The following is a 22,825-nucleotide window of genomic DNA, read 5'->3' on the forward strand; positions in this document are numbered from 1 at the left end:
TACTTCATGGTTGGTTGGAGTCATGTAGCAAAATGAAAAAATAAACCCCATCATTTTAAGCTCCTTACACTGAAAAATAGAAAACATCTGCATGTGGGTGACGAGCGCTTTTCATACCTTCCCCTGAACCACCATTAAAGGAACCTAGTGTATTATTTCCTGAAATAAAATTAAAGTGCTGCAGTAGTATCCCACTTCCTATCAGCTAGCCTGCATATTTCCTGGTTTTAGGCACAACAGTCTAAAGATTGAGGTTTCCCTGTGCTGTACGTACTGAAAAGTCTACCCACTTAAAACCGCTTATAGTTGGGTATTTTTCTACTTCCACTTTGCCAGAAGTTAGCTTCTCAGGAAGAAGGAACGTGTGCCATAGGACAAGCCTTCTTCTAACAGGAGTCCTGTACTTAAAACTTCTGTTCTGAAGTGCCCTGTCATCAACCACCACTTTGGCTTTCAGGAGAGAAATCCAACCCATCTGTAGCTCAGCGAACACAGAGAACAACCCCACCTCAACCACCAAGAGACCATGTCTGCCTCTGCCATGGGAAGACACCACTTCCACGTCCTCAATGCTCGAAATCAGAACTGAGCAGCCTGCACCCTGCCAAATTCTGTGCCACCACATCGTGGCTCCAGCAGCTGCATTGGCAATTAACCTACAAGGCAGGGTAAAACTGCTCCTTTTTAACCACTGGAGAAAGTTAGCTTACAGACTGCAAGCTCACAGAGACGGGGCATGAACAGAAGTACTGAGCAAAAAAATAAAATTAAATTAAATGAACCTTTTCTTACAGAAGTGGAAAAAATTATTCCTAACTACGATGTTAAAGCAATAACAAAATATTGAGAAAAGTAGTTTAAAACTAAGAAGATGCAAAATTTTAACAGGAAATGCCATATAATTTATTTTTGAGAGGTGTGGGGAACTAAAATGGTTCTCTCTCACAACAAAAACTAACATACAGCTTACATAACAGCTGAACCTTTATTGATATTAGCATATTATTCACTTAAAAAATATATGTGCCTAAATGCAAATGCATATGGATGTATAGTTTCTGGATTACTTTTTATTAATTACAACAAATACAAATGCAAACAGATGTGTATTTTCTTGAGGATTTTTTTACCAGTTAAAACAGTCATTTGGCAGAAAATGTGACTTAGGTTATTGATGCAATTAGCTGTCATAATTATTTACGGTCTTGTTTCAAACAATTTTTTTTTTAACAATTGGTAATTTGTTTATTAATTAAATTGACCCTCTACCAAGAAGAATGAGAACACTGTTCTAAAGGTGAAGGCACTGGTGTCAAAGACAGGCTTACATAAAGTCTTTGCCATCTCAAAATTGGAACTAAAATCTGGACCACATTTCCCTAGAAGTTTGTGAAAGGACATAAGTATTTCTGAAGCATTAATATAGTGTGAGCAGCACAACAAGGGGAAGTTAACAGCTCTGTATGGTGTGAAAAGTCTGAATTATGCATTAAAGAAAAAACATCCAAACAAAAGAAAAAATGGGAAGATAAAGATATGCTAAGTAAATTACTATTTCAATTAATTTTCTGTATCTTGTAAACTCAGTGGTACAAAAGCCTTGTGGAGAGAGAATGATGACTGTGCTTATGTACTCTTGTAGATGTGGAAAGGCCAAACTAAGCCAACATGCAATATTCAGGTATTGATTTTCTGGGAGTTTGACTTTACAACTCTTTTAGTTTTCCTTTAAAAACTTCCACACACTCTACTCACAAAGCTCTCAGAAGCCAGCTGGGCACAAAAGCGATAAATGGGTTTTAGATAAGAAAAAAAAAAAAGAAAGTCTAACTCAATCTTAAAACTAGATAAAAGCTAGAAAATTCAGACTAGGCGTTAAAGCCAATGAGATAGTTTTCAATCAACTGATCTACATGTTCTGTTTTACAATTGGACTAATAGAAAAAGGGAAGATAGGTGGTAGATGTTCTGGACTGCCCTGACAGCTGCTGTATGGGAAGTCAAAGCTTCTCAATTCTCTTCTGTTGCCCTGTTTTCTCTGCTATGCCTTATTTTACATACCAGTGCTGAGAAGGGCAGATGTTGATGCAGCTTCACTTCTGCACTCTGGGAGAGTGAAAGGACAGTTTGTTGTCACCTTCGGTGCCATAAGAAGGCTGTTCATCTAAATTCTCCCAGATTTAAGGCCCTGGTATTAGATATAAATGTGTTCCTTTTAACAAAGAAACAGCTGGAGAACCGTCTGACTACTTGTAAAACTTCTTTTATGGATGTTATTCTGCACTACGGTACATTTCCATACCATTAAAGAGCGGGTCTTCTCAGCAGGTACTCACAGAGTTCGCAAATTCACCGTAGTTCCTCTCTCTTCTTATGTAGCTCAAACTATGTGGAGTGCTCCCAGCACAACCCTACTCTAAATATTCAGTGTGCAGAAATCCATGAAAACCATACATATCAAGTAAAAATAGACCTCAATATCTGAGGGGGAAAAAAAAGAAAAAAAAAAAAAGCTTTTCTTCTAAACTGCTGCAGCAGAGTCCTTTCACACCATCTTTGCTATTATAGACCACTGGCTCCTGAACCAATATTCCGGAAAAAAAAACAACAGTTATTCTCAAAATTTCACACAGAGTACCAATGCAGCTCTTCCATGACAGCAGCGTTGGACTTGACAGTTTTTACAGGGAGGTTTGTTACATTTAGTGTTTGCTCAAACATGACTCCTGGGATTTAAGTAATTACATTAAAATCACAGCTTTCATTTCTGTACCCTCCAGTTTCAGTAAAAAGCTGTACAGAAAAATACAAAAAGCTTTGTAATTAAAAAATCTAAAGTGCTAGAACAAATTAAAGCCCTGCAAACCATTTTCAGAGCTTGGTATTTTTTAGCCATCTAGTAATATCATAGAATGAACAATAATTTTCAGATGCCAATGCTGTGGTTGCCAACAGTATGACACAAGAACATTTTTCTCTATAGATATTTTTGAAGCATCTGTCAGTATGGTTCCTAAGCACTCACTCTATGCTAATATTATTATGCAGTTGTGTAATGGTTTTCACAAAAGTTTATGCGTATTAGAAACACATCGTACTGTGCAGTGCTGATTCTCTGAGAACACAGAACAGATTGACGTATTTTTATTGGTCTTTTACCATTAACAGCTGACATCTGTGTGCTGTATCCTTGCCTACAAATGTATTTCCACCAATTAATACAAAAAAATAATGCTCATTTAAAACTCCTCAACACTAAGTCTACTTTGCAGACTTAGATTTCTGACATTGTGCTTAGTTAGTAGAATTTTGCAGTTGTTACATAAGAAGTAATAAGTTAATACCACAGGATAAAAACAAATAAAATCTCTAAAAGAAATAACTGTTTATTTTTAAACTACATTTGACTCAAAGCATTATAATGCATTGTAATATAGTTGTAATTGATACAGGTAACTGAAGTTATTATAGTATTAAAAATAGTGGCTAAATTAATATCTCTTTCCATGTATTGTAACCCTTATCAATCAATCTGGAGTTTCACAATGTTCAAAAGATCAAAAAGACAGTATATGGCACAAATAAATCAAGTTGAATCATCACACCTACAAACTGTTTTCTTTGGATAAAACTGTAACATCTACCTTGCAAAATTTTATCTACTCCTCACAGTCCTCTGCCAAAGCAAATTTAGGTTAACAAGAACACTAAGAGTGGCTATTTCCCTTTTGCAGTCTCCTGCCTCAAACCTGTGAACTGCTGTGCTTCAGACTATTCAGACCATCTTTTTAGGTTGATATTCAGGCCCACTCATATTTTGTTCTCCTTAGGGAAGGTGCTATACAATAGGCAAAATCTCAAAACCACATCCTTTTCATCCATAGAATAAAACGACAATGTATTAAATAAACTGTATTATTGGGCAACAAAAGTTATGGATACAATGAAAGCAATTAAAATTATCATAGCTTATATTTACTCATTTCTTGTCATGGTTTAAAACACAACACTTTTGTAGCTGATAATGTGAATCATTAAAAGCATACAGGTCAGACTCGCATGTAATCTCTGGATAAGAGTAAGGAATGGCAATGCCATTGGTTCAGTTTCTGCCATTCCTGGTATCCACTATCCGCAGATATATATTCCCTCAAGAGTGCTCAGGTACCAGAAGAGCTGCCTGTCAATTTCAGCTAGAAAATACAGCTCTCCTGGTGACAGGGTATGTATTAGCCTATTTTAAACATTCTCCTGTATTGCTCCAAGGCTGTGATACAAATTCTCTGACTACCTAAGCAGATTCAGATAGGTTCAGTGCTCCATGTATCCATCCCTACCTCCTAAATCTGCTGCCTGATGCATCAGCTCCTCCAACATGGAACATCATTTCCTTCACTTCTGCCAAGTCACTTGCAGCGCAGTTAGTTTAGAGTAAGCAATTCCTTCACAGAGATTCAAACACACAACAAAAACAGCTAAAGTGTCTCAAGATCATTTAAAACAAACAAACAAACAAAAACACTTACATACAGTCCCCTAGAATTATGCAGCTCTGTCTTGCTATCCTACACATCTATGCAAGTAGTATCATTTTCAATGTGATAAAATCACCACTAATGTGCAAATTTTTTAGCAAAATAAAAAGTTAAATACAAATTTTTGAATGGTATGAGATGTTGCTGCTTGGACAGGAACATTTAACATCCCACTTAAGTCCTCAAAGTATTTCAGTTGGCCAGATAATTTCTATTTTCAAGGGGAGATAAAAACTTTGGCTTTTAACAGAAAAAGATAGGTTTTATGGGAATTACTATCAACATAGCTGGATGTTTTACTTAAAGTTAATTGTTTATTTGTTCAAAGGAATTAGTTTGAAGAAAAATCCATCTTGCAACAACTTTTTGTAAAAAAAAAAAAAAAAAAAAAAAAAGTCAGCTGTGGTAAATTACTAAGCTGACTAAGACAGCACCACTGAATGACAACACAATTCAGTTAAACCAAATTCACACCAATGCTTCTTAAAACAAGTAAATGACAGTTTTTCTGTTGCCGTTGCGGTGATGGATGACTATCTTTAGCTAATGCAAAATATATTAGCAGAATTAGTTACAGGCATGTTCTCTGAACAGTAACTGCTGCTCAACACAAAATGATTTTGATATGAAAAACTGGACGCTATTGCTATGTGGGAACAGGCAGCCATGCAAAGGGCAAGAAATAGCACGGCTGGATCACATCTGCTTTGAGTTATTTTGTATACCAGGGTCACATCACATGTCGACACTGGATGAACAATTACATACAGAACAATCGTCTACAGGTACTGTCATCCTTCAATTTAAGGCAGGCATACAATGATCAACTAAAGCATCCCTTACCCATTCAGAAAGAGACCCCCCAGACACTCCCAAGGTACAAAATCAACCACAGACACCTTGGACAACTCCAGGACTCCACAGCGTGGACTGCTGAAAGGTGTCACATCATCAGCAGGCAATAAATTGCCGTTAATTCTACACATCCATGATAGATACTCCACCCACAGTAGCAGCAGTGTGTTCAGACAGCCCTTATTCTCCCTGGTAAAATTACACTCCAGAGGATTACTAAGCTTTTAAAATGTAAAAATTACATTGTGTGTTTATGGTCTGTCCTGGAGAAATCACATCAGTCATCACTCTAGATTGCAAGTTTTTGAATGGGATATGCTATGAAAATTATCTAAGGAATTTCACAGTGAGCTTGGCAGCAGACTTTCAAAAGTACATGCCATTTTTGCCAAAGAAAACAACTGTAAACTTGGTGGTTCCACATTAAAAAAGGGCATAAAAGCCTCAGATAGATCTAACTGTTGTAGACAGAGTTAAACTATTTCAGCTGGTAACTAACAGGTGTTGGATTTTATGGTAATTATATATAAAGCCATTTCACTAGATCACAACTTCATAGATGTAAGCAGCTAAAGCAACTTAAAAGCAACGAAATCTACACCGAGGAGATTTCACATGATCATGATTAAAATATCTATAGCATTTCTGCCACGATCATCTTTACACTGCAAAACTGTCATGACTTTACCGGTCCAAACATACAGTCTTCAATGTCACTGAAGAATTAAGATATTGGCACTGCACGTACCCTGTTGAAATCCTTACTTGCTGCAGGCAAATGTACTGAAAACAAGGCCCCAGTCCAAAAATGCATTTATGCAGATGATTGAGTTAATCCACATGAGTGGTCTCCACTGAAACAGATGTAGCCACTCTTGTGAATAAGGTCAGATACTGAAGACTAAACCAGTAGCCTAACAACATACAATGATATTCACATGTTTTCTGTGTTTAAATATGACACCTCCTAAAATTGAAAAAATAATGCAATACACATGACTTTGACTCAAGAATGCAATATTTCCTTTTGCAAAATCGCAGTCGTAACCTGAACATTTAACCATACCTACACAATATTTCTCCCGATTAATTTCTAAATCTGCAGTATTTTTGTAAGCCAATGAATTCCAAACGCACCGTAGTAACAAAAGCTCAACATCCCAGCTTGCTGCCACAACAGCATCACTGCCTTTTGGTCTCACTGCTTCCTTATCCTGCAGTGATTCATCTCACCGCATACAGAGCAGTTTAATGTGCACTTAAGCTTTTGCAAGTGAAGCATAAACATTTTACCTCCATCGTAATAGATAATGAAAACAGGCTCAGTACAGCAGTTGAATGGCCTCATACTACAGTAGATGCTGAAGACCATTCAGCATCCTTGTGCCTGCTACTGTTTCTCTAAGGAGGATCGACCGTCTTAGGCCACCATTTCTCTGCAAGTACGATCTGGAAGTATTTTGGACTGTATATTTGGTCTGTGCGGTATTTTATCTATCACCTGCCTGTGATTACTGAATTACCTCATCCACACTGGAGTGCTGTAGGCAAACAAGCCCACAGCAATGGTTGATAGTGGCAGAAAAAATGGATAAAAGCATCAAGTAAAAAGTAAAGACTCTAAGAATATGACAGCTTGCAAATCCACAGTCCACAGCCTGAAATTAAGGACATGATCAGTATAAACTTATCTCTTCTGTTCTCAGTATTCAACATCATTAACAATGTTAAGAGAGCCCCAATTTCACACACAAAATTCAAACCTAGCATACTTATTTATTTATTTATTTTCCCCAGAAAACATAAGTTAACTACATGAAAACTCCATATGGAGCTCTTGTTCACTGCTATTACTTTAAAATAAGTATTATCTGAAAGAGATCTTACTTTGGCTCCCAGCCCTGGCAGAAAGCAGGAGTGTTCAGCTAACAAGGACCTGGAGGTTTTACAAGACAATGGGGGTTTTCCAGATATTCTTGCACATTTGTAATAGTCAAATTAATAGATCTTATGCCAGATCCAAAGTGGTATTTTATGGATTACTTTAAAAAGGTACTCATGTTGCAACTTTAAGACTGCTTTAAGACATACAAACACTTCATTAAATACAAGACCCTAGTCTATGTGAGCACTGCTATATATTCATTGTTCTGTAATGGACTTCCTAAGAAGTTTTTGCATTTTTACTATAGGCAAATGGCTTGCTAAAGTACCATGCTTTTAAAAACCAAAATGCCTCACCCTCGAGCTGTCACAATTTGCTAGCATGCATTTCTAAATTTGTATCCCAAAAGGCTTCAGCATGCCAAAAAGCTGCTACTACCAATGGCAATGCTGTAATTGCAGGAAGAAAAAAACAATACTCATCGTGTGCAACATAATCAGTCTGGAGGCAGCAGCTCATAAAATAGAGCTACATGGACTCTCTAAAACATCCACAAACCTCTGCTTTCATAGATGGTGATGTACTGAGATTAGCAACATCTAAGCTCCTTCTCCTTTGTGCCACTCTGCCACCACAGATTCATTTAGAGCTTTGCACTATTTTTTTCTCCCTACCCAGCCTTGCAAAATTGGTAACAAACATGGAAGAAATATGACAGCATCCCTTCTGCCGTGATTCCACAGTTCAGAAGGGGCAGCTCTGGCCATGAAAGACACCTACCTTGGAACCAAAGCTTTGTATCTCCCCCACCCAGTGTACAGCTCAGTTAAATATTACGAGATCATAACTCTATTTCATGATCAGAAAGCAAAAACAAGGTCAAGTCCATTTTATATTTTATTTTTATCACGTTGCTACACTATCCCACATAAGAAGCATACAGTTTTCTTCAACTAAAACATCCTGTTATTGAATTTAAAAGCATAATCTTTGGAGTTTTTCAAATGGACTCTGCTAATACTCATACACCTCATTAAAGCTATAAATCTAGCATGCTTTTACTCCCTGCTCGACTTTATACACTACAGCAAAGCCAGTAAAACAAATCCTTGGCCATTTCTAACTGAATAAACTAAAGCTCCTGAATAGTTCTGTTAGCTCATGTGACTCAAAAAGACCCATACCGTTTTGAACACTGAGTCTATCAGCAATGCTGAACTCCAATTACAAACGTATTTGAAAAGCAATACTCAACAAAGCTGCACAATGAAAAATTGGGACACACACTTCATTTGACAAAACCCAAAGTCAACAGAAAACCGGAGCTGGAGTATATACAGCTGTGCCCCATACAGCAGCATATGCGATATACCACAGAGAAATAACCACACCTGGTGATTAACTCATACATTGAAAGGTTATTTAAAAAAAGCAGAAAGTTTATCATTAAGCAGAAATGATATTTGCTTTGTTTCCTGCTGTAATTTTCTAAGTCTACTAGGAGCTCAGAGCAGGTGCTGACTACTGGACATCACAGGGTAGTGCCTGCTTTTTCTCCCTCAGTCACCTGCCAGGCAATAACCAGCCTGAATTGAGCCCAAGTTGCATGGTGTAGTTCAGAGGCTGGACAAGCCACTGTCAGACGTGCACTACCTTATGAAGAAAAACTCCTCTCAGGCACTGGATCCTGGGTTGTGATATCACCCAGCGGGCAGCTCAGCCCCACACAGCCGCTCGCCCACTCTCCCCAGGTGGGATGGGGGAGAGAATCAGAGAGGTAAAAGTGAGAGAACTCATGGGTTGAAATAAGGTTAGTTCACCAGGTGAAGGAAAAGCCGTGTGTCCAAGCAAAGCCAGACAAGGAATTGCTTGGCTACTTCCCAGGCAGCGTGCTCAGCCACTTCCAAGAAAGCAGGGTCTGTCACACCTAACAGTTTCTTGTGGAGACAAAACTCCATCACTCTGAACATCCCCCCTTCCTCCTTCTTTACCCCAGCTGTCACTGTGTCACTTGGCACACAATGGTGTGCCAAGCACACCATTGCATCATATGGGACACCCCTCTGGCCAGCCTGGGCCAGCTGTCCTGGCCGTGTCCCCCCCAGCTCCTGGGGCACCCCCACGCTCCTCGCTGGCAGGGCAGCACAAGGAGCTGGAAAGGCCTTGGCTTCCCTTGGTGAAGTAGATGGGTAACCTTGTCATAAAAGGAAATTGAGTTTGTTAAACAGGACTTTCCCCTCATGAATCCTTTTATTTTTAAGACCAGTGACTGCATTGTCTTTCAAGTGTTTTTTCAGTAACTCCCAGAACAATCTATTCAATTTTACCTGGCAGTGAAGAGTTGGTGACAGGCTTCTAATTACCACGGTCTTCTTTTTCACCCTTCTTGAAAACTGGGACAACACTTGCCGGCTTCCAATTGACTGGGACATCTCCAGATTCCCAAGACTGTTGATAAATTATTGAGATGTCTTGTGATGACATCAGCCAGCTCCTTCAGTACCCTGGGATGAATCCCATTGGGCCCTGTATACGCAGTCAGATGGAGCAGCAAATCCCCTACAAGTTCAGGATCAGCTGGGAGTTTCAGGGCTTCAGGGGACACAGGGCCCATCATCAGTGTTAAAGAAAGAGGCAACAAAGCCATTAAATGTCTCTGCTTTGCCTATGACTGCATGTGTGAGGTGATCAGCCTCATCAAGTTACGGACCAATGTCATCTCTTGTCCTCCTTTTGCTGATAACATACTTAAAGCTCTTTTTGTTGTCCACTATAGTACTGGCCAAATTCAACTTTAAGTGAGCTTTTGCCACATGAATTTTCTCCCTACAATGGCAAACAGCATCTCTGTAGTCGTCCTGCCTAGCTTCACCTTGCTTCCAGTGTCCATATATCTTCCTTTTTGCCTATGCTCTAGAAGAAGACCCCTGCTAAGCCAAGCTTACCTTCCACCTGACTTGTTTGACTTGAGACACTTTGAAATCATCTGCTCCCTCTGTTTTAAGAGATGGCTCTTAGAAAGTGACTTGAACTGAACCTGGACTACCCACAGCTCTCAGCCCTGAGGTCTGACCAGCAAGAGAAAGAATCTTACTTTTACAAGATGTTTTAGCTTGTGGTGAATGCAATCAATAGAAGCACAAGTTCATCCAAACTTCTACTGTGTGATTTGTAAAAAAATAAATAAATAAATAAATAAATCCAGAAACAATGCCAGCACTGCTTACCCTTGTCCCATTTCTTAAGTGGTTTCTGTAATACTATAAAAATGAGTTAATGAGCAAAATTCAGAAGCAACAGATATTTGCTAAGGCAAGAACCCTCCAAAGGCCCTGAAATGAAGATCTCTCCCCTTTCCTCACAGCTATTTTTCCTGTGGTTTAAACCCAGCAGCCAGATAAGCATGACACAGCCATTCACTCAGACCCATATACTCACAGTGGAATGGGGGAGAGAACCTAAAAAAAAAAAAAAAGGTAAAAACTCATGGGTTGAGATGAAAGACAGTTTAATATGACAGAAAAGGGAGAGGAAATAATAATAATAATGAAGATAATAATAATAATAGAACATACAAAGCAAGTGATGCAGAATGCAATTGCTCACCACACACTGACCGATGCCCTGACCCCTGTTCGAGCAGCAGCCCCCCAGTTTTATAGTTGAGGATAGCATTGTATGGTGTGGAATATCCCTTTGGCCAGTTTGGACTAACTGTTCTGGTTCTGTCCCCTCACAGTTCCTTCTGTACCCCCGGAGTCCTTGCTGGCAGGGCAGCACAAGAAGTATAGAATTCCCTCTGCAACAACTAAAACATTAGTGAGTATCAGTATTATTCTTGTCCTAAATCTAAAACACAGCATGATACCAGCTACTAGGAAGAAAATTAACTCTATCCCAGCCAAAAAAAACAAACAAACAAACAAAAAACAAACAAACAAAAAACAGAGAACTAATGCTCCAGTAGAAATGTACGTGCATTTACACAGCATGTATTTCAATGAATAGGAAGTCTGAAATCGAACTCTGTGCTAATTGGATAGCTTCACTGAGAATAGGTACTGAGTTGCAGGATACTGCCTTAACTTTAAAACGGAAGATTCAGCTTCTAAAAGACATTAAAATACAATTCATGCCTAGGCTGTTATATATGAAAATTTTCAGGTTTAAAGGCAACTTCATAACCACGACTTCACCAGCGCTGTGCTATAGAAAGGAGCCTGTCACTTTACATACCTTTGAAATTGTACTGCTGTTGCATATGTAGTGGGCCAATTTAGAAATAAAATAAGGACTTTCTCTCTCTAGCATAAGTTTCTATGACGTAAAACCCTAATGTTGATACCTCAGGTATTTATTGCTTGTTCCAGAGAGTACAAGCAGGACAATGAATTGGATGGCAGTAATGGAAGCACACAAACAGCAGAAAAATGAAAGAATGGATGAACGAGCATGTTTGGGAATACTTTCTCTCTATCCTGATGACTACCTCTAGCCATAAACACAAATGAGCACAAATGAAGGCACCAAATAAGCCTTCTCTTCCTACCTCTTCCCTTCTCTACTCATCTGTCTATGAAAGATGCTCCGGGAAGCCTATAAGGAGAATGATTTAAATCATCAAAATAATATTTTGCTTGAAACAAATGAGCAGGCATGGTATAGAATTATTTTCAGAAAATTAAACTTCCACAGAAACACTTTCTTGTTGGATAAGCCTATTATTTTTGGATAGATTATATTAATCAGAGAGAAGATCCTAGGAACTCCTTCAGAAAACCAGCATCATTTAGAGAACTGAACTTTTCAGCAGAAAGATAACAAACACTCTACATTACTGCAGTCCTTTCCTGAATTTACGCTATTATCCAATGCGTGAACACAAAGCCTTAGCATGTGAAACACAAGTATTTAAATCAATTTCCCTCAGACTCACAGAAAGCATGAAATTCAAAAAGAACAAGATCAAAACAGTAATAATTATTTATAGCCATCTCCCCTATGCTCATTATTCATAATGCTGGCAGATTTATAAATGGAGTAGACTTGAACAGGTAATACAATTGAAACAGAATACACGTAAGTTTAAGCTGGCAGTAGTCAGCATCCTTCAGTTTGAACAATTTGCCAATAGACAAGAGGAGGGGAGGGGAAAACACAGTATGGTGTACAATCCCACAGACTGGAAATACTCAACACAGATGAAAAACAAAACACCACTTACTTCAGATTTAGAAGACAAGTTCTCTTCCATGTCAGAATCATTGGGATCTACAATATCATCAAATGGTGGTAAAGTAGACGTCTTCTTTTCCAGTGTATCGCTTTCAATTTTGACTCTCCCCATCTTGAGTTGAGATCTATCCTTTGTTTGTTTTTTGTCAGCTGAACAAGTAAATATCAGTGGTGGAGCACTAGAAAAACTTTTAAATAATGACTCCGACACAACTTTTTTTCTTTTTTTTGCAGAAGATTCATCAGAGTCCAGAACAGAGGGCCTTTTTGTAGGGGTCTTCTTTTCTTGTTGCTGTCCACCTGTAATGGTAAGGATGGTAGTGTTTTCAGATTTTGGCTCCTTGGACATAGATTTGGGTTCCTTGAAGGCCATCTTAGGAACTATTTTTTCATCTTTTAGTGGTTTGTTTTCTTTGGGTTTCTTAAAGGATTCTTTGGAAGATTTGTTGTGTTCCCTGGAAGGTTCTTTGAAGGCACTTTTATGTTCTTTCGAGTCTTTAGAAGTTTTATCCTTGTGCTCCTTTGTTAACTTGTGGGGCTTTGAAAAACTGTTACTACTGCTGCTACTGCTATTTGTGTTCAGAAGCTTAGTTGGGTCCTGCAAAAGGAAATGCAAAACTTTACATCAAAAAAACATAAAACAAACAAACAAACACTAAAGCCCAAAAGACAAAAGCAATATGCACATAGGATTCATATTAAAAACTTTGAACTGCAGGGTTAAAACTATAAACTGCAAATGACTATGCAGGAATAGATACAGAAACGATCGTTTTGGTCAATTTATCTGTTACGAAGTGGTTGTACATGAGCAGTTATCACTGCTTGTTGGTACTTCAAAGGGTTAGGTTTTTATCTCTTAAGAATGATATGTCGCCTTTAAGATACATTTTAAGATAAACAAAAAGATAGCCTAGGAAATGTTAATCAAGAACTATTAAATAGCAGAAAGAAAACCATCACAAATTCATATAGGTACCATACATTGTTAACAGAATTACTTCAGGATCAGTGCAAAACGTGCTCCTGATGACATTTCAGGCAGAGCTCGACTTTCCGACCATGATCCCCTCTACAGCTTTAGTCAGAGCCTCCCAGAAAAAATGGTAACTGTGGGTCCAGCCTGGCTATTGTGCACATGATTGGACATGCAACATTTCACAGTCAATGTTCGTTAATGGAAAGCCTCTAGGAAAAGGGTTTTCTTCTTTGTATTTATTGCTGCTGTCTATGTTGAGTATTCCATTGCATTTTTAAATTCACCTGCTGTAAACGAGACAGGTTTCTGAGAGGATGATGACTTGGAAGTCCTATATGATAGGCAAAACAAGAGAAGGCCTTAACAGTGGGCAGAAGCATCAACCCAGCATACAAACTTCCAGGAGATAATCAACCACAAGACTCTGAAGAGATGTGAACATGAAAAAGGATTGTCCCAAGAGTCAAATACAGGCATTATAGATTAATGTAAAAAGCAGATCTAATGCGTTTTAAGTGTATTGGGAGCTGTTGCATTAAAGGGTAAGGAAGTTTGGCAGGGCCTAAACCCCCTTGTATTCCAGCTTGTCCTCAGATATGAGAGGGGTTGGGAGTGGCTGGGCTTAGATTCTGAGTGATGCCCAATTTGGCACTGTTAAGTCCGGTTGCATTCAATATGCTGAATTATCACAATCACAGATGCACAAATAGTGCAATGCACTTACAGTCTAGTAAATGGCTGGTGTATTTTATTGAAGTTTATTGAATGTTTTGTTCCATATCCAGACAGATGTCTGAGGCCTTAGCATCTATGCTGTTTAATATCCCTAATCCTGCTCCCAATAACTCAGTGGTATCTCATGGCATGCATTGAGATAATTTCAGAGAATGTCCATGTAACCATGCCAACCAACCAGCGTGGACAGTTCTCAAAAAGGTGGCAAACTTTGAGTTGATTCCTGAGATTCCAATGTGCAATGCCAGCTCTACCCTTTTTAGAGACCAGCTAGGGTTAAAGAGAACTCATTGTTGTCCCATGTTTTCAATTAAGTAAGGACCCTTGTGGAAGATGTGAGTAGTTAGCTCAACAGGAGGCCGAGTTGGTACAAATAGCTGTTAAACTTCAATTTTGAACTAAAGTGCTATGGTGGAATGGGTCTCAAAATTAGTCCAGGAACACATTATGAGCACTGAGCAAGATATAATTAAAGTGTACCAACATTCATATCCATGGGGAGAGGCATGTACGTGATCAAAGCCATGTTTGAGCTTACTCCCAGCATCTTCTGTAGTAAGCTGGGAAGCCATTCCACATTCAGTGCTGTTTTCAATTAGGCATCCTATTATGGTGTCTCCGCTTTTCCCTATTAGAAGTGGAATCTGCTGACCTTTGTCCTCATTTTCTATAACCCATTTTCATTTAGAAAAGGTGAAATTGTTTTGCAATGCTACCACAGACAAACTTATAAATTTGTGGGGGAAGTTCTAAGTGTGTATCCATTATAGCCAGCTTAAACATGGATCCACAGCCATCCTGTTGTACAGGTATTCCTTATATTTTGTTTAGTAGTCAGAAATTCAAGTACTCAATTATAAGTTTGCTAAAGGTGGAATTATGCCAGCAATCCAAATTAGGTTGTTACTTTATAACAATCACCATTGTTCTTTTCTGGTTTCGTAGAATCATAATTCCAGTTGGCTTATAAGTAGACCTTTTGATTACCCTGCAGCCAATTTGTACTTTCTCTCCTGGAATGGCAGAGTCTAGCCATCTAGAGAGTTGCTCAAACTCTGTTCATCCTTTAAACATATTTTGTTTCCACATAAAACTAAAGTGGAGAGATTTAGGTCTGCCTTACTTTGAGGTGTTCCAGTACTTGCAGTGTATTTGAACAGTACATGGTCCCAAGGGGCTTGTGCTTTGACCACGGTGAGTATAAATCTTCATGTAAATCCTATACGCCCTTGTTGCCAAAGACACAAAAGTGGGTTCTACTAGAGTACAGTTATATCAACAATCCCAATTTTCAGCAACACAAAACTTCCTTGTTCTTGGGCCTAATAGACCACTGAACAATATTTCATGCAACTTTTCATGTGTAGATACATTGATCATTCTACACCATACTGGAATTTCTTCTCTGGCTACTCCCCTCAGGAGGGGCAACAATCTTTCTCCACCCCAGTCCCACTCATGTTTGGAATACACTTCAGCCCCATGCATAACCACAGTGGCCAAGTTTAAATTTTCTTTGATGGACCATAGTCCCATACTTCCAGTGTATTTTACATAAACTTGGGACTATGGCCATTCTGAGTCCTTAAACCAAAATGGATTGCGTTAAGGCCAGGGTAAAGCATAATATAATCAATTCAAACTCCTGATTTGTCATTTTCCAGCTGTACACATGCTGTTCACTCAGGATTTCTGTGAACACAAAAGCAGGGAAAATATGCTCAGTTGTATTCAACCAGAAGGGTCATAAAAGTGGTGAGATCCATCGGGTGCTAACCTGGCACACCTTTCCTGAGCAATCTCTGGATTTGGATGCATAGGGATTTTTGGGAGTAGTTAGTACCATTTGTACTCCAATCTGAAGCATTTTCACCAGCACAGGCTGGTTTGCATAAAAGCTACTCTAGGGTGCTCCCCTGTTTTTTTTCATCTGCTTTTGGTAGCACAGTTGTGGCAGAAGAGCAAAACGCTTTCATCTTCAGTCAACCATCTCAGCTCTATCTATTATTTAACTGATAGATGGCATTAGACGGTCATAGATACCATTCAGATTTGTAAGTTTTAGCAAAATGCTTGACCAACCCATTTGTTCTCTCAGCAATACCATTGGCTTGGGGGTAGTATGGGGTGTGAAATACCTACTGGATCCCTTCCTCCTTTGCCCAGCCAAGTACTAGCTTGGCTGTAAAGTGTGATCTATTATCACTTTGAATCTCCTCTGGAAAGGGAAGTGTACTAAACAATTTTTTCAGGCTATGGACTGTATTTTCCCCTGCGGCAGCAGTAGCAGCTGTGGCCATGGTAATTCCTGAGATTACTTCCACCCCTACCAATATGTATCTTTTACCCCCTGAGGGTCATAGTGAGCAAACATAATCAATCTGCCAGGTGTGCCACAATGTTTTCTTATCTCAGATATGCAGGGAAGGCACTTTACTCAGGTGGTCTTTGTTAAGTCATAAATGACATTATGAACAGGCAGTCACGACTCATTCACAGTTTAACTGATACAGGCCATCCTCGACTATGCCTTCCCAATATAAATCAGTTTGTCCAGTGTAGCCGCATTTAACACATAACCATTCAAGTAAGCATTCCCATTCTTGGTCATCATTTAAGACACTAATTTGTGTCAGTCAGGCTGTCTACCTGTTGGCTAAACTGGGCAGCCATCAAGTTTCAATGATTGTGTTTGTTCACCCAGCCAATATGTAGTGCCCTCTTTGTTCTCCTGTCTCCAGCAATTGTTTCCAACTATCAGTTTGCCAAACTGAGGTTTACCTCCCAGTCATTGACTGCCCAGTGCCCTATTCATTCAGTGTCTCCCTTAAAACAGCAATATGAGTCTGTAAATATGACTGGCACCATGATGTGCAGCTAATAAAACTGCTCTAAGTTCACTACCTGTTCACTACCTTTAAATATTTTACTTAATCTTTGTCCTGTGGTTACTTCTAGTGCTACAGCTTTATTCTCCCTATAAGAGATTTCTCCCTATGAGATGTTTCATCAGTGAACTACACCCCAATCAGATCACTGTCTTCCTTCAGAGGGGTAAGTTCTTGAACTGGAGATGGCTTGCTGGGTGTAGGTTGGAACAACAGAGTACCACTTATGTCCTTTTGCAGTTTAGACATTTTAATATTACCATTGGTAATCCACATGATTTCATTAATTCCTTCCAGGTAAGCATACCACTTATGAACAGTGGGTTTCTGGGCAAAACCAGCAGGCAGTGCTTAAACGTAGCTCTAGATGTAGTCTTCGTGGACTGCATCTAGGAAGCGTAAAGGTCCTCAGATGATAGCACCTTGCCCTCTTTTTATCTGTCCAACCCACTTTACTGCTCCAGCTAGGGACATCAAACCCTTCGCAAGATCTATCTCCTTTCAGCATCGTTGAAAGCACAGGAGCTAAATTCTAGCAGTCTTTCTGGCCTTCCTGGCCCCTTTTGCCATAGGTTGCAATGAGAACCATGTTCATTAAACCCCCATTCTATATGGATAGGGTCATTTGGGTGTATAGGACCAAGATCTTACAATAACCTCAGTTCTTTTATTAACAACTCTAATCACAGGAGCCCATATATAGCTGGTGGAAAGCAAAAATATTCCATCTGTAAGCTACAAGACCATACTCATTCTTCAGAAGTTGAGCAGGCTGGGCAAAAAAACAACTTAGAAAATAATATTGGATTGATATATTAAAACTTTTTTTTTTCTTCCCTCAGTTAAAGCTGTTTTAAATGTTGGAGGAGAAGAGAATTATTATTATTATTACATTTTTAAACTAAAAGTTATACGTGTGTACATAATGGTACTTAAGTCAGAGGAATGCTTGCTTTGTGAAAGATCATCAAGCAACCAATTCTGCAGATTCTTTTAATTAGTTTTAAAAGACTTTTGCATGGATTCCAACTCTGTGCTTACTGGCCAGGTGTATCACGCACAAACATACAGATAACAATGGGTTAATTTTTAAATCTCCTCTCTCAACTATTAGATTAATATACACTGTACTAACATTCCACACTAATGAAAGATAAATTACTTTGAAATGCAAAGTTGTAAATGAAAATCATTATGTTCCTCAACAATAAACAACATTCTGATGACATTTGAACATCTCAACGTAAGACACTTCCCTGTTTTCAGGGCCAGTAATTAAAAACAAAAATAGAAAAGCATTAATCATTTCTTAAGATGTATTACTCTAGTCAAAACTCCTTACCTGGTATCTTAAAAAAGATAAAAATTTATGATAATTTTAAAAAGCTCGATATTTTATATTGGACCTATTATTAATGCTTTTATCTTGTTCTATCACACCAGAGCTGTAAGCATTGCCAGGGAGAGGGAAATGCGTGCCATTAAAAAAATGAGTCCTTATGTTTCCTTTTAGTCTCCTTAGGACATATTTTAGATCCCTGAAATAAGGGGACTGTCCAACTAGTGTCTGTCCAACAAATGACAACTAAGAAATAGGTCCTGGGATGCAGAAGTATTAAAGCTAATAAGAACTGGAGATCTCTCTTGGCTTTTAAATTTTAAAACCAGGGTTCCTTCCTCTTTCTACAACTTGGAAACATACGTTTTCATGGAAATCTTAGTAGAGACATGACATACTTATAGTACCACAACATATATACACACCATGCTGTCTGAAAGCTACTTTCTCATTAAGACATCCAAGCCCTTGATTTTATGCTTGCGTTCATTCTCTAGGTAAAAAATAGATCTTCACTCATTTCCTAATTTTCTGCAATGACCCTAACACACGCCAACTATGAACTTCAAGGAAGCAGCATGAGGAACATAAACGTTGAAAGACAGAAAAAAAAATCCAAATATACTCACTAGTAAAATTATATCAACATAATGATGAATGTGGAAGGTTCGCAAGGATGAAATGTGGCTAAATATTCAGATCATGTACAACATAGACCTTACTGAAAATCAGAATGTACTTTGAATTCATTTTGTTGTTAACAAAACCTAACGGGGTGTTTAAATGTTTGTTTTCCTCCTCACCTTAAGAAGTGTTGCAAGAAATAAAAGTGAATGACAAGTTTCTATCAAAAGCAACAAATAGAACAGTTGTTTCTCAGGTTGCATATGCAAAATGGAGATTGTGGTTTTTTGACAGGTGATATATTTACATACCATAGCTTACATTTGTATATTCATCAAATACTAGTTGAAGCAATCCAAGCGAGTGTTACTTTGATACATTGCATAACAAACATCAAAAGAATAATACAGAGCATTAAACAAATTTTAAAATACCAGTAGATGTTTTCATTTCTTAATCCAAGTAACACTATGTACACACAGTACTTCAACATATATAACTCCTTTCATGGAACAGTACTGACAGGCCTTTAAAAATAAATATTTTTGGAAGTATGATAAAAACCTAAGATCTTACCAACACAGAAAATCTAAGATCTTACCTGTGCTGCTCAACAGGTAACACATTGCAGATTAAAACAATTCTGCAACTACAGGGCAAAAAAAAAGGTGTTGAACTCTGTACATCTTGCAGGGCTGGATAGTGGCTTCATATTACATAATATAATTCCCAATGTGCTTGAATAGGGCTTGGGATAAGCAATATCCTCTGGAAATCACTTCAAACATCCCCAGTTGCTGACAGACATTGGGAAACTAATTAACAAATGAAACAGTTGGAGGGGAGGCAGGTATTGTTTAATTCAGTTAAGTGATTAAACTGAGTACTGTCGTGGCTTTGCCAGTCTACTATATTGCAGTATTAGCCCACAAACTTAGGATTATTGATCCTAAACCCATGCGTTATTTCCATTTGTAATTTAAATAACAAAACAACGCAGTATTTGTTCACATGTTACACCTACTGAGATCACAGCCATGGAGTCAGTGTCATATATGCCTTCCACTCTTAAAAGAAAAAGACAAGGAAGGTATCTAGAAGCATGAAAAAATTCAGATTTCTGTTGAATACAAATGTGTTTGATATTTGACTAAAAACGCTACTTGATTTGGAGAAAAACACCAACACAGCTGAAAGTTTCCATAAATGCTATAGTATTCTTTCTATTCTATTCTATTCTATTCTATTCTATTCTATTCTATTCTATTCTATTCTATTCTATTCTATTCTTTATATGGTATATAAATGCTATGCTATTCTTTCAATTGCTAGCTGCTCGTTGGAGATAAATTCACTTGCTGCTGGTTCTGCTATCTTGGCCTGGTGAAAAATGTCACTGCCCATGGCAGTGAGGCATCAACTAGATGATCTTTAGGGTCCCTTCCAACCCAAACCAACCTATGATTCTATTATTCTTTTTACAGATTTACAAAGCTTTCCACACTTCAGAAGACTTGATTGTCCTTCCCACTAAACTATTATGACCAGTGACATCATAAGAATCAGAAATAGGAGAATTAGAAAACTCACTGGTTAGACAGAGAAAGCCCAAAGGTGAAGAACACAAAACATTTTTTTTTTTCCTGGTCAGACACTGGAATAAGAGCTTTTGTTTATTTGTTTATAAAGTAAACCTCATTTCATTGCAGCTGACAATACATCTCTCTCCCAAAGATATTATCATCCCAACAATAATTACCAAGATATTCCACATTCTGTGTATAAAGTATTCACACTGTACAAATAGGCAGAGTAATACAACTTAGTATCAGCACAGGTACACACAGTAGCCAGCCTGCAGCAGCTCTGAAACTACAGCTTTGTTTTAGAATCTCACTACTGGGGCTCACTAATATACTCCATATTAAATTAAACATAAACAGATTTTTAGAAATACATTCCTATTTTTGATACATAATTGCAGAAGACCATGCAACAGAAAACCAATTGTCAGTTCTCTCTTATTTCATCTTATTTCACAGTCTATTGTATTTTTTGATAAGTGAATGCTAAGCCAACACCACCACTTCTTTGCAGAGGTTTTACAGTCTTAACTGCAATTTTCCCCTTAACCATAAAGCCCATGTGATAGTTTGTGGACACTAAGTGAGTAAGCAAACATCCTTAGATTCTGATTTTCCACATTCAGAGTTAAAACTTGACCTCAACTTTGGTATTCACAGACACAAAACAAACCCAAACTAAACCAAGCACAAAGGACTACTGCTGTAGAAGGAAAACCCAAAAATGGTCAGGGCCAGACACCCATTATAAAGTATATTATTTACACCCAGAACTACCAAGACACCTATCTTCTGAATCTCTTCTCACTATTAAATATTGCAGTGAACAGCATACCAGATAGAAAAAGGAAAAAAAAAAAAAACAGTCAAATATACAGCACTGCTGCTGAACATCCATATTTTATAATCACAAAATCATTTAGGTCAGAAAAGTCTTCTAAGATCATCAAGTCCAACCATTAACCTAGCACTGCCAAGTCTACCAGTAAACCACATCCATGTGTTCAACATCTACATGTCTTTTGAAGACCTTCAGTGATAGTGACTCTGCTTCTGTGGGGAACCTATTCCAATGCTGCAGAACTCTTTTGGTGAAGTAATTTTTCCTAATATCCATCCTGAACCTCTCCTGGCACAACTTGAGGCCATTTCCTTTTGTCATATTGCTGTTGCTTTGGAGAAGAGACCGATCCCCACCCCAATACAACCTCTTTAGAGTCAGTTGCAGAGTGGTAATGCCTCCCCTGAGCCTCCTTTTCTCTAGGCTAAACAACCCCAGTTCCCTCAGCCACTCCTTGTAAGACTTGTTCTCTAGACCCTTCACCAGCTTCATGGCCCTTCGCTGGACATGTTCAGGGCCTCAGTGTCCTTCTTGTAGTGAGGGGACCAAAACTGAACACAGTATGCAAGGTGCAGCCTCACCAGAGTGAAGTAGAGAGGGACAATCACTTCCTTAGTCACACTGGCCACAGATACAAACACTGAATACAACGCTAAGTTGTGATGTACATCTGACTCATACTGACTCCTCCAGCATCATCTTCTGGCTGTAAAACTGGGTCAAACTCACTGCAGGTGTTTGCTTCAGCGGAAATGAAAGATTTCAAGCATTTGTTTTTAAGGAAGAGTGCAGCAAACATGTAAGACTCTCTTCATCTCAACCACCTTGAATGCATGTCAGTTTTCTACACCAAACAGTTAACTGCTATAGGGCTTAGAAAATGACATCTCAGTTAGCACTTGCTTGTGAAACAAACTACACTCAAATTCAAGACTTACCAAAGAGTACAGATACTAGCAGAAGCAGTAGTGTAGGACTTGTTATAATTTCTGTACTCAGACTAAAGTCCTCCTACAGGTGTTTGGGTTGCTTATTTCAGGCCAAGCCTCAATATGCCTGTTTTGGCATGCAATGCAAGGGTGAACCAACATTACAGTTGAATCCAAAGTAGTGGTTCAGAAACAGAACTCTACAGAGCTATCCAGCCTCACAAAAACCCCTATTACTGACAGTAATGTGGCAAAACAACTCATCTTCAGTGTCCAAATGTAGGCAAATAAGTCCTAGAATAAGCAGACGAACAGTTACCTGCTTCTTAGTCATTAAGCACCAATTTTGAAATGGCAGAGTAAGTACTTTCATTCTAATCCTCAGCTCCTCACTAGA

At 38.5% G+C, this 22,825-nt stretch overlaps 1 protein-coding gene across 1 annotated transcript in view; it reads right to left on the reverse strand.

The window, feature by feature from the left end:
- MLLT3 (MLLT3 super elongation complex subunit) overlaps positions 1-22,825 on the reverse strand; it is a gene marked incomplete at its 3' end in the record, with an annotated part of 138,199 nt that overhangs the window by 25,253 nt on the left and 90,121 nt on the right. The window contains exon 5 of the mRNA XM_084305161.1: positions 12,500-13,108. Within this exon, the coding sequence (XP_084161287.1) occupies positions 12,500-13,108 (609 nt within the window). The remainder of the gene's footprint in view (positions 1-12,499; positions 13,109-22,825) is intronic.

The sequence above is a fragment of the Netta rufina genome (genome assembly GCF_964035555.1).
Source record: "Netta rufina genome assembly, chromosome: Z".
In the NCBI taxonomy this organism is placed as follows: domain Eukaryota; kingdom Metazoa; phylum Chordata; class Aves; order Anseriformes; family Anatidae; genus Netta; species Netta rufina.